The 17438-nt window shown below is 38.9% G+C and overlaps 1 protein-coding gene across 1 annotated transcript in view; it reads left to right on the forward strand.

Annotated features, from left to right (window-relative positions):
* The window catches only part of PTPN3 (protein tyrosine phosphatase non-receptor type 3), a 651525-nt gene that overhangs the window by 350301 nt on the left and 283786 nt on the right, over window positions 1–17438 (forward strand). Inside the window, exons 4-5 of the mRNA XM_053714599.1 lie at window positions 14148–14255; window positions 14434–14476. Of these exons, the coding sequence (XP_053570574.1) occupies window positions 14148–14255; window positions 14434–14476 (151 nt within the window). The remainder of the gene's footprint in view (window positions 1–14147; window positions 14256–14433; window positions 14477–17438) is intronic.

Here is a 17438-nt window from a genome sequence, read left to right on the forward strand (position 1 = left end):
TAATAATTCATAACCCCTAAACAGTAAATATTTTTTTCTTGTTCATTGAAAATGCAATCAGTTTTAAACAGAGGAATTTTGGCATTGTGCCCATCCTAAGCGGAATCAAACAAGACTCTATACTTAGATGTACTTGGCACTACACTGTACAGCTTAAAAGTTTAGACAGTAATTCTCCAAAACAATGTTTTTACATGACTGCCACCTGGAGTTCCACTAAAGATATACTTCTTTTGAGTAATAGTGCAAAATGTGCATCCTTTAATTCATCAGAGAATATTATTTTAGCATTACCGAGCCTACAAGTCTTTGGGCCGGATTAGGAGTGGAGTGCAATATTGCACTGACGTAAACGTAATATTTGGTCTCTACTGAGCAATACCATCACACGTAAATGTGCACTGGTATTAAGAGTACAGCGAAATGTGAACGTGACCTTACTGCAAGCCAAGCGCTCGCAAGATAGCGCTTCCATAGACTACAATTGGAGCCTCGTTTTCATGCCAGCAGCCATGGCCAGCAATCTAGCGCAGCAATAAATAAATATATATGTATATGCTATACATATATATTTGTGTGTTAGATGTGTATGTACACATATAAATATATAATCATATACATATATATTTATAGAGAAAACACAGTCCCCTGTATACCTCCATGGAAAGGCACTTTAGGTTCCATTTTTTTTCAAACACCCCCACATCCCCTCACTTTAACCTTTTTATAACTGCTTTGTGAATTTTTATTTATTATTAAAAAAAAAGCTCATATTTATATTCTATTTTAAAGTACTGTCCTCTTTATTTTGGGGGAAATTGGGGCAACTTTTTATATTTAAGCAGAGGTCTGATGTTTGGTTAATTGCGCTTAGCGCAAAGTGAAACTACAAGCTTGCGGTAGCATTAACCAGCCACTTGCAATGGCTGGTTATTTAACGTGCACCGTAAAGGGCGCACGTTAAGATAGAGCCTCACTTGTAATCTAGCCCTATGTGTTTCAACCTATCATTTAAAGTACTGCTTGCAAGCCACAGAAAAAGTCTGATCCCAAGCAGACATGATTGGTGGATCATGTGACTGCTCTGCTGATTGGCTCACTGTTTATGTCTGCATGGACTAGCAGTTCTTTAACAATGTATTTATCCCTTTTGCAGAGATTTAACACAATAGGCCCTGATGGTCAAAAACTCATTAACATGGAAGAAAAATCTTGCAAAATCTTTGCTTCCTATGAGCCATATATTGCGTTTTGTGTGTGTGTCTCTCTCCTCTCTTTCTCCTCCCTCTCTCCTCCCTCTCTCCTCCCTCTCTCCTCTCTCTCCCTCTCTCTTCTCCCCCTCTCCTCTCTCTCCTCCCCCTCTCCTCTCTCTCTTCCCTCTCCTCCCTCTCTCCTCTCTCTCCTCCCTCTCTCCTCTCTCTCTCTCTCCTTCCTCTCTCCTCTCTCTCTCCTTCCTATCTCCTCCCTCTCTCCTCTCTCCCCTCCCTCTCCTCCCTCTCCTCTCTCCCCTCCCTCTCTCCCCTCCCTCTCTCCTCTCTCCCCTCCCTCTCTCCCCTCCTCTCTCTCCTCTCTCTCTCCTCTCTCTCTCCTTCCTATCTCCTCCCTCTCTCCTCGCTCCCCTCCCTCTCCTCGCTCCCCTCCCTCTCCTCGCTCCCCTCCCTCTCCTCTCTCCTCTCCCTTTCCTCCCTCTCTCCTCCCTCTCTCCTCCCTCTCTTCTCTCTCTCTCTCTCCCTCTCTCCTTCCTATCCTCTCTCTCTCTCCTCTTCCTCTCTCTCTCCTCCCTCTCTCCTCTCCCTCTCTCCCTCTCTCCTCCCTCACTCTCTCTCTCTCTCTACTGTGTCTCTCCCCCTCCCCCCCCCCCTCTCTCTCTCTCTCTTTCCTCCCTCCCCTCTCGCTCTCTCTCCTTCCTCTCTCTCCTCGCTCTCTCTCCTTCCTCTCTCCTCTCTCTCTCATATCCATCTCTCTCTCCTCTCTCCTATCCATCTCTCTCTCTCTCATATTCTTCTTTCTCTCTCTCTCTCTCTCTCCTCAATCATTATCTCTCCTCCCTCTCTCTCCTCCGTCTCTGTCCCCTCCCTCTCTCTCCTATCCCCCCTCTCTCTCCTATCCATCTTTCTCTCCTCCGTCATTCTCTCTCCTCCATTTCTCTCTCTCCTCCGTCTCTGTCCCCTCCCTCTCTCCTCCCTCTCTCTCTCTCTCTCTCTCTCTCTCTCCTCCCTTCCCCTCTCTCTCTCTCTCTCTCTCTCTCCCCTCTCTCTCTTTCTCCTCCCCTCTCTCTCCTCCCCCTATCTCTTATACAGATATATATAGAAATATGTATTTACAATAAAAATAACATTGAAACACATAAATATTTAAATACATCTGTACACACATATATACTTATATATACATACATACACACATTTCATCATGTATATGATGAAATAGCCAAAATTACAATGAAGGGCAATGTTATAGTAGTGGGGGACTTTAATATGCCTGATGTAGACTGGGAAGTACCTGTTTCCAAATCAACTAGAAGTAAATATATTCTGGAATCTTTACAAGGGGAATCTCTTGAGCAACTAGTAAAAGAACCAACACGTAAAGGAACTATATTAGATTTAGTACTTACAAACAGTGATATAGTATCTGAGGTGTCTGTGGGTGAGAACTTAGGCTCTAGTGATCATCAGTCTGTATGGTTTAATATTCAGGCAAAGGTACTGTGCAACCACATCAACCCATCAAAAGAAGACAAAGCAGTTAATCAGAAAGGATCAAATTACAAACAAACAGAGGAGTGTGCGCTGAGTGTAGTAAACCAAGCTCCTAAATATACCTAAGTATCCCCCACGATAGGTAAAAGTAAAAAAAAAAGTCAAATCATAAGTTAGGAGCGCTAAAGGGGTATATAAATATTACAAGGTCTAAAAAGAAGTGAATTACTTCAGTAAACCTAAAAAATACTCATTGGTATGCAAGAAAAAAGTGCATATATAGATTTAATTACACTTCATATACAAAATAAAAAATATAGCAGATATTATATACCTGCAAACATTCATAAAAATCGGACGTCTCCGATATATGCAAATAAAAACAATAGCCCTAAAAGTTGCCACCACAGAAAGGATAGTCAATTAGGAGAGTCCAGTAAAAAAGCGCTGATTTATAACAATCCCAATATTTAAAAAACTATATGCTTCCAAGACAGGTTATTTGTACTGTTAGCAATCCCCGGTAAATGGGTGTCTATTACCTTATTCCTTTAGGGTTATATCCCGGTATAGGGGCCAGTAAGCTCACAGATTGCTCCGCTTACGTAGAGATTCAGGTACACAGCCGTTGTGGTCACATGTGTGGGAGCTGTCGGAGTACTCCGATCCTATTGGCTGATATTGGTTTCTTTTAAAACCGAAAAAACTTCCCAGCTGATTGATCTTTATATCCTTGCTGTAGTAAAGAACGTATCCGCTCTTAAGTGCAGTTAGTACGCAGGATACCTTGATGTACTTGTGAAAGTTTTTCTGACATGAATCTTATTCAACCGGCCGTGCCAGAGTCCTTGTCAGTTGTATAAAACAGAGATATATAGATGCAGACACAAGCTCCAGGTGTCTGTGCTAGTTTACCAGTATCTTGGCTTGGTGTCTACCTGTATAAGGTGTCTGCATCTATATATCTCTGTTTTATACAACTGACAAGGACTCTGGCACGGCCGGTTGAATACGTTTCCTGTCAGAAAAACTTTCACAAGTACATCAAGGTATCCTTTTTTTTCCGTCTCGCTAACCCGGTGAGCATAAAATGCTCTGCTGATTGGCTCACTGTTTGTCTGCATGGACTAGCAGTTCTTTAACAATGTATTTAATCCTTTTGCAATTGTAATTTTTAATCTATTTATGTTGTGTATACCTCTTGCCATTGTCTCAGCTTATGTATTTACTTAGGTTTCAGTAGTACACGTATTTCTTACTTGGAGCTGATTTTAACTATTTGGTTAATCACTTGCAAGGTTTGAACACTTGTTTTACACTTGTATTTCCCTATAATAAAATGCATTAAGTGTGTGAACATGTTATGTATTTATTTGTTTATAATTATTATTATTATTATTTTAAGATCTTTGAACATAAAAACGTACATGTCCACTTTAAATAAGTTCTGGTACTAGATACGTTTATTTCTGAGTGAGTTTAAATGGAATTCATGCAATCTTCTTTTTAATGCCTATAACTTCTTCTTTGTAAAGCCATTGATGTTTATAGTTTACTCTGTGAACTTTTCTGATGTTAAATATTATGTATTTTCTTTGATGTCAACAGGCCCCTTTATAACATGCTTGCGTGTGCATTGTGCTTTCACTGGTAACACAGGAGTGAATTGTCAACAGTTACATTAACTCTACGGTAGAACCAAAGCTGAACTCTGAGACATTTCTAAATGCCACCAGTAATATATGTTAAGCAACAAAAAGAGGTAGGGTGCCACTTACTGACATAAGTGAACAAGTGCCCCTGTGTCATGGAACTCGTCTGATGCGCTGGGGGGTTTTAGTACCCTGATTTCCTTAATCTTTATTTGTTGGTACCCTTTAGTATTTTATATGATTTTAACTTTTGGGAATACATTTCTATGTTTTGATATGCTGTTTTGTCTATGCTTTTGAATCCGGATTGCCGGGGTAATGCATGTGATGATTAGTAATATGCATTGATTCTGTTAGTTTGAAATGATCAAACTACTTTAATGTAGATGACACGTCTTCATCAGCATTCCACATAGATTGAGAGGGATGATATGTTCTTATTTTTGTGATGTGCCAAATCCTTGTTAACCCCTTAATGACCGGACCATTTTTCAATTTTCTTACCCTTAATGACAATGGCTATTTTTACATTTCTGCAGTGTTTGTGTTTAGCTGTAATTTTCCTCTTACTCATTTACTGTACCCATACATATTATATACCGTTTTTCTCGCCATTAAATGGACTTTCTAAGGATACCATTATTTTCATCATATCTTATAATTTCCTATAAAAAAAAATATAAAATATGAGGAAAAAATTGAAAAAAACACACTTTTTCTAACTTTGACCCCCAAAATCTGTTACACATCTACAATCACCAAAAAACACCTATGCTAAATAGTTTCTAAATTTTGTCCTGAGTTTAGAAATACCCAATGTTCACATGTTCTTTACTTTTTTTGCAAGTTATAGGGCCATAAATACAAGTAGCACTTTGCTATTTCCAAACAACTTTTTTTCAAAATTAGCGCTAGTTACATTGGAACCCTGATATCTGTCAGGAATACCTGAATATCCCTTGACATGTATATATTTTTTTTTAGAAGACAACCCAAAGTATTGATCTAGGCCCATTTTGGTATATTTCATGCCACCATTTCACCGCCAAATGTCATCAAATAAAAAAAAAAGTTCACTTTTTCACAAATTTTGTCACAAACTTTAGGTTTCCCACTGAAATTATTTACAAACAGCTTCTGCAATTAAGGCACAAATGGTTGTAAATGCTTCTTTGGGATCCCCTTTGTTCAGAAATAGCAGACTTATATGGCTTTGTGGTTGCTTTTTGGTAAGTAGAAGGCCGCTAAATGCTGCTGCGCACCACACGTAAATTATGCCCAGCAGTTAAGGGGTTAAATTAGGTAGCTTGTAGGGAGCTTGCAGGGTTAATTTTAGCTTTAGGGTAGAGATCAGCCTCCCACCTGACACATCCCACCCCCTGATCCCTCCCAAACAGTTCTCTTCCCTCCCCCACCCCACAATTGTCCCCGCCATCTTAAGTACTGGCAGAAAGTCTGCCAGTACTAAATAAAAGGAGTTTTTATTTTTTTTAATAAAAAAAAATAAAATGTTTTAGCTGTGATGGACTCCTGCCTTAGCCCCAACCTCCATGATCCCCCCCCCCCCAGCAATCTAACCCTCTCCCCTACCTAATTGCCGCCATCTTGGGTACTGGCAGCTGTCTGCCAGTACCCAATTTGCCCCCCAAAAAAGTGTTTTTAATTATTTTTTATTACTAATTTATTTTTTTCTGTAGTGTAGCAGCCCCCCACAATACCCCAACCCCCTCCCCCTCCCAGATCCTCATATATATATATTTCCCCCCCTCTTCCCACTCATTGGTGTCAGTGTGGGTAGGTGATCGCGGGCGTGCGCGCGCACCCGCGCGCGCCCGCGCACGCGCATGCGCGCCCCCGCACGCTCCCGGCACCCGGCGTGCACATTGCACTAACAGGAGCCGGATGCCGGGTAGCGATGGGCCGCCCACCCGCCTCCCAGTTGCGCTCCCACCCACCAACGAACCGGCCGCATCGCTACCGGTGCAGAGAGGGCCACAGAGTGGCTCTCTCTGCATCGGATGCTTTCTAAGGGTATTGCAGGATGCCTCAATATCGAGGCATCACTGCAATACCCTGAGAGCTGCTGGAAGCGATTGCGATCGCTTCCAGCACTCTCTTAGACAAGTGACGTACCAGGTACGTCCATTGTCACTAACTGCAAGTTTTTGCAGGACGTACCTGGTACGTCACTTGTCATTAAGGGGTTAAAGGGATAGGAAAGTCAAAATTAAACTTGCATGATTCACATAGATCATTTCATTTTAAGACACTTTTAAATTCACTTCTATTTTCAAATGTGCTTCATTCTCTTAGTATCCCTTGTTAAAAAATTAATACGTACGTATCATACACTAGAGGGAGCTGCTGCTAATTGGTGCCTGCACAATTTGTCTCTTGTGATTGGATAACTAGATGTGTTCAGCTAGCTGCCAGTAGAGCAATGCTGTCCCTTCAGCAATGGATAACAAGAGAATTAAGCAAATTTGATAATGGAAGTAAATTGCAAATGTATTTAAAATTGTATGTTCTATCTGAATCATAAATACATTTTTGTGGCTTATTATCTGTTTAATGTAGTGTTAATAATATGAGAAAGGAAACAAGGTGCCAATCTGACATGTGACGTCATTGTGCAGTGTGAGAGACAGACAGTTCCTCAGTGGATGTAGTGCGGGGAGAGGTGTTAGTGGAGCCCATATCTTAGCCACCGTAGAAATGCTGTGCCCCTCTAGGATGTAGATGGATGCCATAAGAATGGCAGTTGCCTGTAGTACCACTCAAAACATAGTTTGGTTTGGGGGGCTTTAATGGAGCCCTCAACTTGTTTAACCTGGAGAACATGTCCTGACCCCAAGCTCTACAGGATACCAGAGAGATTGTTTATGGGCCCGATTTTGTAACCTCTATCTGCCCTCTTTTATTTCTTTAAAATTAGACTCTTCATTTGAAAGAGGGAAATTCTCTCTTTTGAATGAGTTGTGACATTCCTCTCAAATGCCAGCAAATATTGTTGCAGTGGAGATTACCTGCCACACTTGGTAGTTTTTTTGTTTGTTTGTTTTGTTTTTTAATTTATTAAGAGGGAGAGATGCATGTGACTTTTGTAAAGAGGGGAGCCAACACTATCCAATCAGTGGTCTCATACCCTTGTGATTAGTAGATGATTGGACTAAAAATGGCAATTATTTACTTTTATATGTTTGCTATATGGGGGTAGTGGCTCCCAAAGAACCACTATCACCTAAAGACAGCATACAACAAACAGTTCTACTCAAATTTAAAAATGGCTTAACCTCTTTGAAATGTGTATCCTCATGTGATTACTATAGAAATTGCTGTTTCCTTTCTACTAGGTGAAATTTTGGGTGCTCTGAAATATATAAGGGCCCCTATCACCACATGTATGCACTAAAATGGAACAAGTGACTTTCTTTTAAATGAGGGGTCACATACTATCTGGTGGCTCATGATCACCTGATATTTGGAACATATTACAAAAACACTGTGTCTTCCCTAGTGTGACAGAGACCCTTTATTTGCAAGCAGTAATCCTGCTCTTTCAGATAAGTGGCCATTAATATTATTATTATCTTTTATTTGTATAAGGCTAAAAAAATTCTGTAGCGCTTGGTATACAGCGCTACAGAATGGGTATACAATGCCAAAGATTTGTGATATGATACAAAAACATAACAGACTAAACAAAACTATTACAGTAGGAGGAGGGCCCTGCTTGGAACAGTTTACAGTCTACAGGTTGAGGTTGCAGAGACATAAGGTTTGGGATAGCTTGTCACAGGATGAAAAACAGAGGAGAGATGGTAAGTCTTTTTGAATAGGTGGGTTTTCAAATAGCGTCTAAAGCTATACAAAGTTGGAGAAAGCCTGATGGACTGGAGCCTGATGGCGTGAGGCTGAGAGTTTCAGAGGACAGGTGCAGCATGTGAGAAGTCTTGGAGGTGACAGAGGGACGTAGAGATAATAGGAGTGGAGAAATGTAAGTCAGAGGTTAATCGAACAGGACAGCTCAGGGAGTATTGAGAGATGGGAGGGAAATATAGTTGAGAGTGAGGCTGTTGAGTGCTTTATATGTTAGGGTCAATACTTTTAGTTGTATTCTAGAGTGTAGAGACTGACAGAGTGGAGCAGCTGATGTAGATCGGGGACTTGGGTGGATGAGTCTAGCTGAAACATTCATGATAGCTTGGAGGGGAGAGAGGCGGTGTGGGGTGGCCATTAAGAAGTAGATTGCTGGAGTCAATGTGTGACAAAATGAGGCAATGAATTAGTATTTTTGCAGTTTCTTGAGTAAGAAAAAGTTTAATTCTGGAAATGTTGTGTAGGTGTACACAGCAGGATTTGGTGAGAGCTTGAATATGTGAAGTGAAGGCAAGTTCAGAGTCAAGTGTGACCCGAAGACAGTGGACCTGGAGTGAGGTATTGAGGAAAGAGTCTCTAACTGTAAGAGAAAATTCAGGTGTTGGATGTCTCAGAGAAGGGGGAATCCGTTTTGAGTTGGAGGTAGTGTGAAGGCATACAAGTGAAATTTGCAGAGAGACAGTTAGTGATCTGGTTGAGTAAAGAGGGAGAGATATCAACAGAGGAAAGATAGATATGGGTGTCATCAGCATAAAATTGGTACTGGATGCCAAAGGAGGATAGTAGTTTTCCAAGGGAGGATGTATAGATAGAAAAAAAAACAACTGGCCCAAGACAGAGCCTTGTGGTACTCTTACTGAGAGAGGCAAAGAATCAGAGGATATGCTGTTAAAGGGACAACTAACATCAAAAATGTTATTGTTTAAAAAGATTGATAATCCCTTTATTTACCATTCCCCAGTTTTGCATAACCAGAACCAGGGCCGCCACTAGAAATTTTGGGGCCCCTGACTCAACCATTGATCAGGGCCCCCCCCCCCCCCCCCTTTGACATGTGCAATTTTTGACCAAGTGACTAAAACGTATATGCACTTTATTCTTAAGTGTCTATTTAAACTTGGAAATGTTGTAAAGGTAGTAACATACAGACACTCATACACTGAAACACACACACACACACTCACACATAAGGATTTACATATAGATACTCTAGCAGACACGCAAAGAAACACACTCAGACACACTCATATACTGACACACACAAACACACTCACACATAAGGATTCACATATAGACACTCTAGCAGACACGCAAAGAAACACACTCAGACACAGACACCCAAACAGACACTTAGCACTTGTTTACATTGACCTGACAAGTAATGAGGTAAACTACAGTTTTGTAAAAAAAGGAGATTTAGAAAACAAAATATGGAGTTCTGATTATCTTTTTGTAAAGGAAGATGCCAACTAAATGATGACAACAGCATGCAGTGGCTGAAAGGAAGGGCCCTGAACTGCCTAAACAATAATTTAAAGGTTAAATGGGGGATTAGTTACTTCCGGAAAGGTCTTGTTAGTCTGAAAGTCTGTAGAAAGATGCGAATAATTAGTAGTAAGGTCAAAATGTCCTAAAAAGGAACAGACAATGGACACACACACACAAACTCAAACTTGCACATACACCCAAGGAAACACCGGACAGCCTCAGAAAACACACAAAGACATACACACACACACACACACACACACACAGAGACAACCACATGAAAAACACAGAAAGACATACATACACACACCCTCACTGAGACATCCACAGAAAACACACAGACATACACACACCCTCACAGAGATACCCACAGAAAACACAGACTTACATACACACACACACACGCTCACAGAGACACCCATAGAAAAAGCTCGAAGACATATGCACACACCCTCACAGACATCCACAGAAAATGCACAAAGACATACACACCCACCCTCACAGAGAGACCCACAGATAAAAAATACATACACATAGAGACACAAACCAAAGCACAAATACATAAACACATACACCCACAGAAACACTCACAGGAGGAAACATTTATGCACCTTGTATCCCCTAAATCAACAGTGTGTGATATGCATGATAAAAAAATTGCAGAAATTAAGAGATCACTTTTTAAAGAATCATATTTGTAAATGTGCAAACAAAAATAATTCTGTGAATTCAAAATTGTACATTAATGAGCTGGGTAGATGGCTAGATGAAGAAAAGTACCTTTAAAAGGTTGACATATGTTTGTTTGTTTTTTCCCCATTTCCCCCAACCAAGAGCACCACTTCAAATATAGTGTACAAATGTTCCCATCTGTCAGCTGTACTTATGGATTTTGAAAATGCTGTACTCTATATGGTCTTGGTGGGACCATAAGCTGTGGTACTCATACCATTAGATCTGGTTAAATGCAGGATTTAGGCTTGTTGGTATGTATTTCAAAACTAAGTCAGCTGTAGTGTAAACTGAACAGTTTTAAGTTAACCTGTCTCATTTCAAACACTGAGCAATCTTAGTCTGAGAGTATAAAATTTTATGCAGATGTAAAAATCTTAGATAAAATGCCTCCTTGCATCTGGAAAGTCCTTGCATAAAGGGGCAGTAAACTGGAATGTAATATATATATATATATATATATATATATATATATATATATATATATATATATATATATATATATATATATAAAATGCATATCTGCCAAAGGGGCATCTACCATTTGTGTATTGAGGAGGAAACATTTCTGCATGGTTTTAAATATAGAATTTCTACAGCATTGTCAAACAATCATAAATACACTGCTGCTAAAAAAAAAAGTGTTTTTATGGACCCCTAGCCCCACCATACAACTACTACCACACTGAGGTTACAATCCAAAATTGCACAAATAAATAAAAAACATTTGCTAAGTAAGTCCTACCTCCTCTTAAAATGAAAGTGATCTGCCGTCTGGCACACACTGTGAAAAGTGCACACTAAGAAATCCTCTCAAATGCTTATACTTTACTCCTTGTAATAACATTTCCCATGCTCAATTAGCACTCTGCTGTAGTGCCCACTGGTGGCTGCCAAAATTATTATTTTTTTTAAGTTCTTGCCTCATGGGGCCCCCCTGGCTCATTGGGCCCCTGACAGGAGTCACCCCTGTCACCCCCTGATGGCGGCCCTGACCAGAACTGTTACATTAATATACTTTTTACCTCTGTGATTACCTTGTATCTAAGCTTCTGCAGACTGCCCCTTATCTCAAATCTTTTGACAGACTTGCATTCCCGGCAATTAGTGCTGACTCTTAAATAACTTCACGGGCCTGAGCACAATGTTATCTATATGACACATCTGAACTAACGTCCTCTAGCTGTGAAAAACTGTCAAATGCATTCAGATAAGAGCTGGCCTTTAAGGGCTTAGAGATTAGCATATAAACCTACCTAGTTTTATCTTTCAACTAAGAATACCAAGAGAACAAAGCAAATTTGATGTTAAATTGGAAAGTTGTTTAAAATTACATGCCCTGCCTGAATCATTAAAGTTTAATTTGGACTTTACTGTCCCTTTAAAGGAAACTGTAAACAAGTAGTTTGAGAGATTGGAAGCAGACCAGGAAAGGTCTGTGTGTCGGATGCCAAAAGAATGTAGAATTTGTAAGAGGAGACAATGGTCAACTGTGTTGAATGCAGCAGATAGATCCAGAAGAATCAGTAAGGAGTAGTGTCCCTTTGCTTTAGCTGATAGCAGATTATTTGTTACCTTAGTAAGTGCAGGTTCTGTTGAGTGTTTAGGGCAGAAACCAGATTTTAGGGGATCAAGTAATTAGTTAGTGAAGAGAAATTGAGTTAGGTGATTATAGACTAGTAGTTAGAATAATTTGGAAGCAAAGGGAATTAAGGAGATTGAACTATAGTTACAAGGGTTGGAGGGGGTCAAATGAGGACTTTTTTAGGATTGGTGTGATTGATGCATACTTGAATGTATCAGGAAATGTATCTGTGGCGAACAACTAGTTAAAGAGAGGAGTTAGGGCAGGGGTTAAGGCAGCAGAGAGAGATGGAAGACGTTGTCAAGGAATAGGGTCAAGTGGACAGGTTGTGAGATGAGGATAGCAATATTAAGACTTCTTTCTCTGTTGCATGAGTGAGTTTTGTTAATAAGAGGTGTGGCTATGAGGGCTGTGTTTGAGGGGTGTGAGGGAGAGATGTATTTTCTAATTGTGTCAATTTTAATTTTTGCCATGTAGCCTTTCAGCTGCTTGGGAATTGTCTTAGCAAGAACAAATACTTCACAGCATTGGTCTTATTTTGGGAGTTCTGGTGAATAAAACTTGTCCCATTTTTGATTGTTCATCATAGAAATTTGTATGAAGACACCTTCTTTTATAACGGAGGATTACCACTTAAATATGCCTAACCTAGTAATAACGACCATCGAGCAGCAGCTGGAAACCTTGTTATTTCCTCCTTGCGTTTCTAAAAACAAAACAAAAAAGAGGTATCCAAATAAATGGAAGTGGGTGGTGTAAAAATATGTGCGATATTGTGACATTCTGTATAAAATGATTTTGGTGCAATTATTTATGTTAAGATATTATTTTTTACTATGCTAAGTGTGTGGAAAAGGGCAGAGCATGTATACATTGGCTATTCTATCCCAATGGGAAATCAGAATTGTGTGTTTTTAAAGGGACACTGAACCCAAATTTTTTTCTTTCGTGATTCAGATAGAGCATGAAATTTTAAGCAACTTTCTAATTTACTCCTATTATCAAATATTCTTCATTCTTTTGGTATCTTTAGTTGAAATGCAAGAATGTAAGTTTAGATGCCGGCCCATTTGTGGTGAACAACCTGGGTTGTTCTTGCTGATTGGTGGATAAATTCATCCACCAATAAAAAAAAGTACTGTCCAGAGTTCTGAACTAATAAAAAAGCTTAGATGCCTTATTTTTCAAATAAAGATAGCAAGAGAACGAAGACAAATTGATAATAGGAGTAAATCAGAAAGTTGCTTAAAATTGCATGCTCTATCTGAATCACGAAAGAAAAAAATTTGGGTTTAGTGTCCCTTTAATATTCCTATGGTTAGATATTTTATTCCTACTTATATAATACATACATTTTGTGATGATTCCGTGTGGCAAAATAATATTTTTCTTCTAAGTTACAAGAAATATAGCACCACAATACACCATGTAGTGTTCAAATATTTAGCAAAAATGTTGTTTGTGTTTTTTTTTCATTTAATGTTGCATAATTTTCCCATAATTGTGTGTTTCTGCAAACCTTAAGTTACTTTCTAAAAGAACTTAAAGGGACACTGAACCCAAATTTTTCTTTTGTGATTCAGATAAAGCATGCAATTTTAAGCAACTTTCTAATTTACTCCTAATAGCAAATGTTCTTCATTCTCTTGGTATCTTTATTTGAAAAGCAAGAATGTAAGTTTAGACGCCTGATTTTTTTGTGAACAACCTGGGTTGTTCTTGCTGATTGGTGGATACATTCACCCACCCACCAATAAACAAGTGCTGTCCAGGGTTCTGGACTTTCTTTTTAAAAATAAAGATAGCAAGAGAACAAAGAAAAAATGATAATAGGAGTAAATTAGAAAGTTGCTTAAAATTGAATCACGAAAGAAAAAAATTGGGTTCAGTATCCCTTTAACTGGGGTGAAACAACAATGCAAAACAAAGTATGATTTCTGTGGGTACCTCACTGAAAAAGCACTGCATTTTTTTTTATTTTATTTTTTAATGTGTAATGGGTGTAAATGGCAAAAAATTGCTTCAACACTGGGATGTTATATAGTTTAGCAGCAAGTGTGTTACTGTGGACTGAAACTTCATATGTCATTTTATTGCATTCTGTTTCAGAAACAAGATACTGGTCAGGTTTTACTGGACATGGTGCACAATCACTTGAATGTTAAAGAGAGAGAATATTTTGGATTACAGCACAATGAAGATTCATTGGAATCACATGTAAGTAACTCTTCATTCTTGATGACACTTGTATTCTTGTACAACATTATGATTCTAATATACTGTATTTATAGTTACTGCACTTCTAACTTCTGCCATAGTCTATAATTAATGAATAATGTATCATTTACATAATTATCATTTACTTTTATATGACCAGTCACATTATTTTTTGCAGAGATGGCTTGAACCGAGCAAACCTATTAGAAAACAGCTTAAAGGTAAGACTTGTAGTTTCTTAGAAGAGGGGGTTTCATGCAATATAAACACACACACATATGCCATATAAACACACACACACACACACGTATGCAATATAAACGCACACACGTATGCAATATAAACAAACACACATGTGTATGCAATACACACACACACACATGCAATATAAACACACACACATATGCCATATAAACACACACACACACACACACGTATGCAATATAAACACACACACGTATGCAATATAAACAAACACACATGTGTATGCAATACACACACACACACATGCAATATAAACACTCACACATGTATGCAATATAAACACACACACACACACGTATGCAATATAAACACACACACGTATGCAATATAAACACACACACATGTACACAGACACTGCATGCTTTTTTAAACTGTAATACAATAAAAGCCAATTGGATACACTGACCTGCAGAGGTGATAAGATGCATGAGGTGGGTCATAAAGCTGTAGCTGAGTTTGAATTGGTCATATACAAAAAGCTGCTGGTAATAGTGAAAATAAAAATGGCAAAGAGAGACTGAAGCTTGGCAGTTTATGTGGTGGTGCATAGTTACCTACAACTTAAAGGGACTGTAAACTTTATCAATTATGAAGCACTATATTTATTTATTTTTCTTATCTAAATATAATCATTATAGTATGCAGAGTGTAAGCGCAACGGAAGCGATTAAAACACAACCTTTTTTTTGGTGCTTTTTTACCTGCTTTGTCCGCCCATGCAGCCTGAGTCAAATCTATATCAAAGTCAGTGCTGCAGGGCAGTTACATCACCTAATAGACTTCCTCCTCCCATCTCTATACCCGGAGCGCGCAACCGCTCTATCAGAAACACAGAATCGTTATGCACTAGGAAGCATTGCGATTCTGTGTATATTGAACGCTGTATTGTAGTGCGCATGCGCAAGTCCAGAGGGAACGTGCGCTCTGATGAAAAAAGAAGACGGACGTTCGAACGGCAGTTGGATGCTGGCTGTCTGACGGAGCTATTGGGAAAAAAAGGTTTTTTAGATAGGCGGCCAGAAAAGGCTATGTTGGCAATAATTATTATAAATGTTTTAAACGCTTCCACTGCGCTTTTTCTCTGCATAAGTCTAATAAATTATTTAACATGTTTTAATTAAACATTATAAGTTTTAAGAAAAAAAAAGTTTACAGTCCCTTTAAGGCCCTTAAAGGGACAGTAAAGTTATATTTAGACATTCATGATTCAGGCAGAACATACAATTTTAAACAACTTTACAATTTACTTTAATTATTTAATTTGCTTCTTTCTCTTGCTATCCCTTGCTGAAAGGTTTCTCTATGTAAGCTCAGGAGCAGCAAATAACCTAGGTTCTAGCTGCTGATTGGTGGCTGCATATATATATATATATATATATATATATATTGATTGTGATTGGCTCACCCATGTGTTCAGTTAGAAACCAGTAGTGCATTGCTGCTCCTTCAACAAATGATACCAAGAGAATGAAGCAAATTTGATAATAGAAGTAAACTGGAAAGTTGTTTAAAATTCTATGTTCTACCTAAATCATGAAAGAAAAATGTGGGGCTTCATGTTCCTTTAAATAAGTTCTGGGTCCCTGCAAGATGTAGCTAATCTCTCACTTCCTACATAACTTTATCACATAATTCTCCCCCGCATAGTAATACTATTATTATTATTACTAGGCGATAAGCCTGCCCAGAGGGCAAACCCCCCAAGCTAAAGTTACAAAAAATAAAAAAAGTAAAATTAGTGAAAAAAAATAAACAAAGCTATCCAAAATAAAAAATGTAAACCTAAACTAATACCCCTATAAAAATAAAAAATCCCCCCAAAATAAAAACATCCCCTAATCTAATACTAAACTACCAATAGCCTTTAAAAGGGCATTTTGTAGGCCATTGCCCAAAGTTAAACAGCTTTTTTATATTTAAAAATTACTAAATCCCCCTAACAGTAAAACCCCCCACAGACCAAACCCCTCAAAATAAAAAAAAAACTAACACTAAAAAAAACAAACTAAACTACCCATCGCCCCTAAAGGGGCATTTGTATGGGCATTGCCCTTAAAAGGGCATTCAGCTCTTTTTTACTGCCCTTAAAAGGGCAATCGGCTCTTTTCCAGTCCAAAAAACACTAATTTAAAAAAAAGCCCAAGACTAAGCCCCAAATAGGTACTCACTGTTCCTGATGTCCAGCGGCTCCATCATCTTCTATCTTCATCCGAAAAGAAAGCGGAGCGGAGCTGTCTTTCCCGATGCGTGGATCCCCAGCAGCGGTCCTCAACGGCAGCAATCCTCAATGGCGTGGGGGCTCCTCTCCATCCGATGTCCGTCGTACACTGAAGATTGAATGCAAGGTACCGCATTTAATTTGGGGTACCTCCACGCCGCTGAGAACCGCAGCCACCGAGGACCGCTGCCATTGAGTCCCGCCGCTGAGGATCCGTGCATCGGGGAAGCCAGCTCCGCACCGCCTTCGAGTCAGATGAAGATAGAAGATGATGGAGCCGCCTAGAAGAATACCTTCTCCGCCGGACTTCAGGAACGATGAGTACCTATTTAAGGCTTAGTTTAAGGATTTTTTTTTTGGGGGGGGGGGGTTATTTTTAAGATTAGGCATTTAATGGGCTTGAAAAAGAGCTGATTGCCCTTTTTTTCGTGGGGGTTTAGTGGGTGAGGCAATTTTAAGGGCTATTGGTAGTTTAGTTTAGATTAGGGGGTGTTTTTATTTTGGCGGTGGCTTTTTTATTTTATAGGGATTAGGTATTATTTTTTTTATTTTTGATTATTTTGTTTATTTTTTATATAATGTTAGACTTTTTTATTTTTTGTAATTTACTAGTAATTGGGGTTAATTTAGGGGGTGTTAGGGGACTTAGTAATTAAATTAGTTATTTGCGTTGTGTTAGGGTTGATGGTTTATGGGGTTAA

The sequence above is a fragment of the Bombina bombina genome, chromosome 5 (assembly GCF_027579735.1).
Source record: "Bombina bombina isolate aBomBom1 chromosome 5, aBomBom1.pri, whole genome shotgun sequence".
NCBI lineage: Eukaryota > Metazoa > Chordata > Amphibia > Anura > Bombinatoridae > Bombina > Bombina bombina.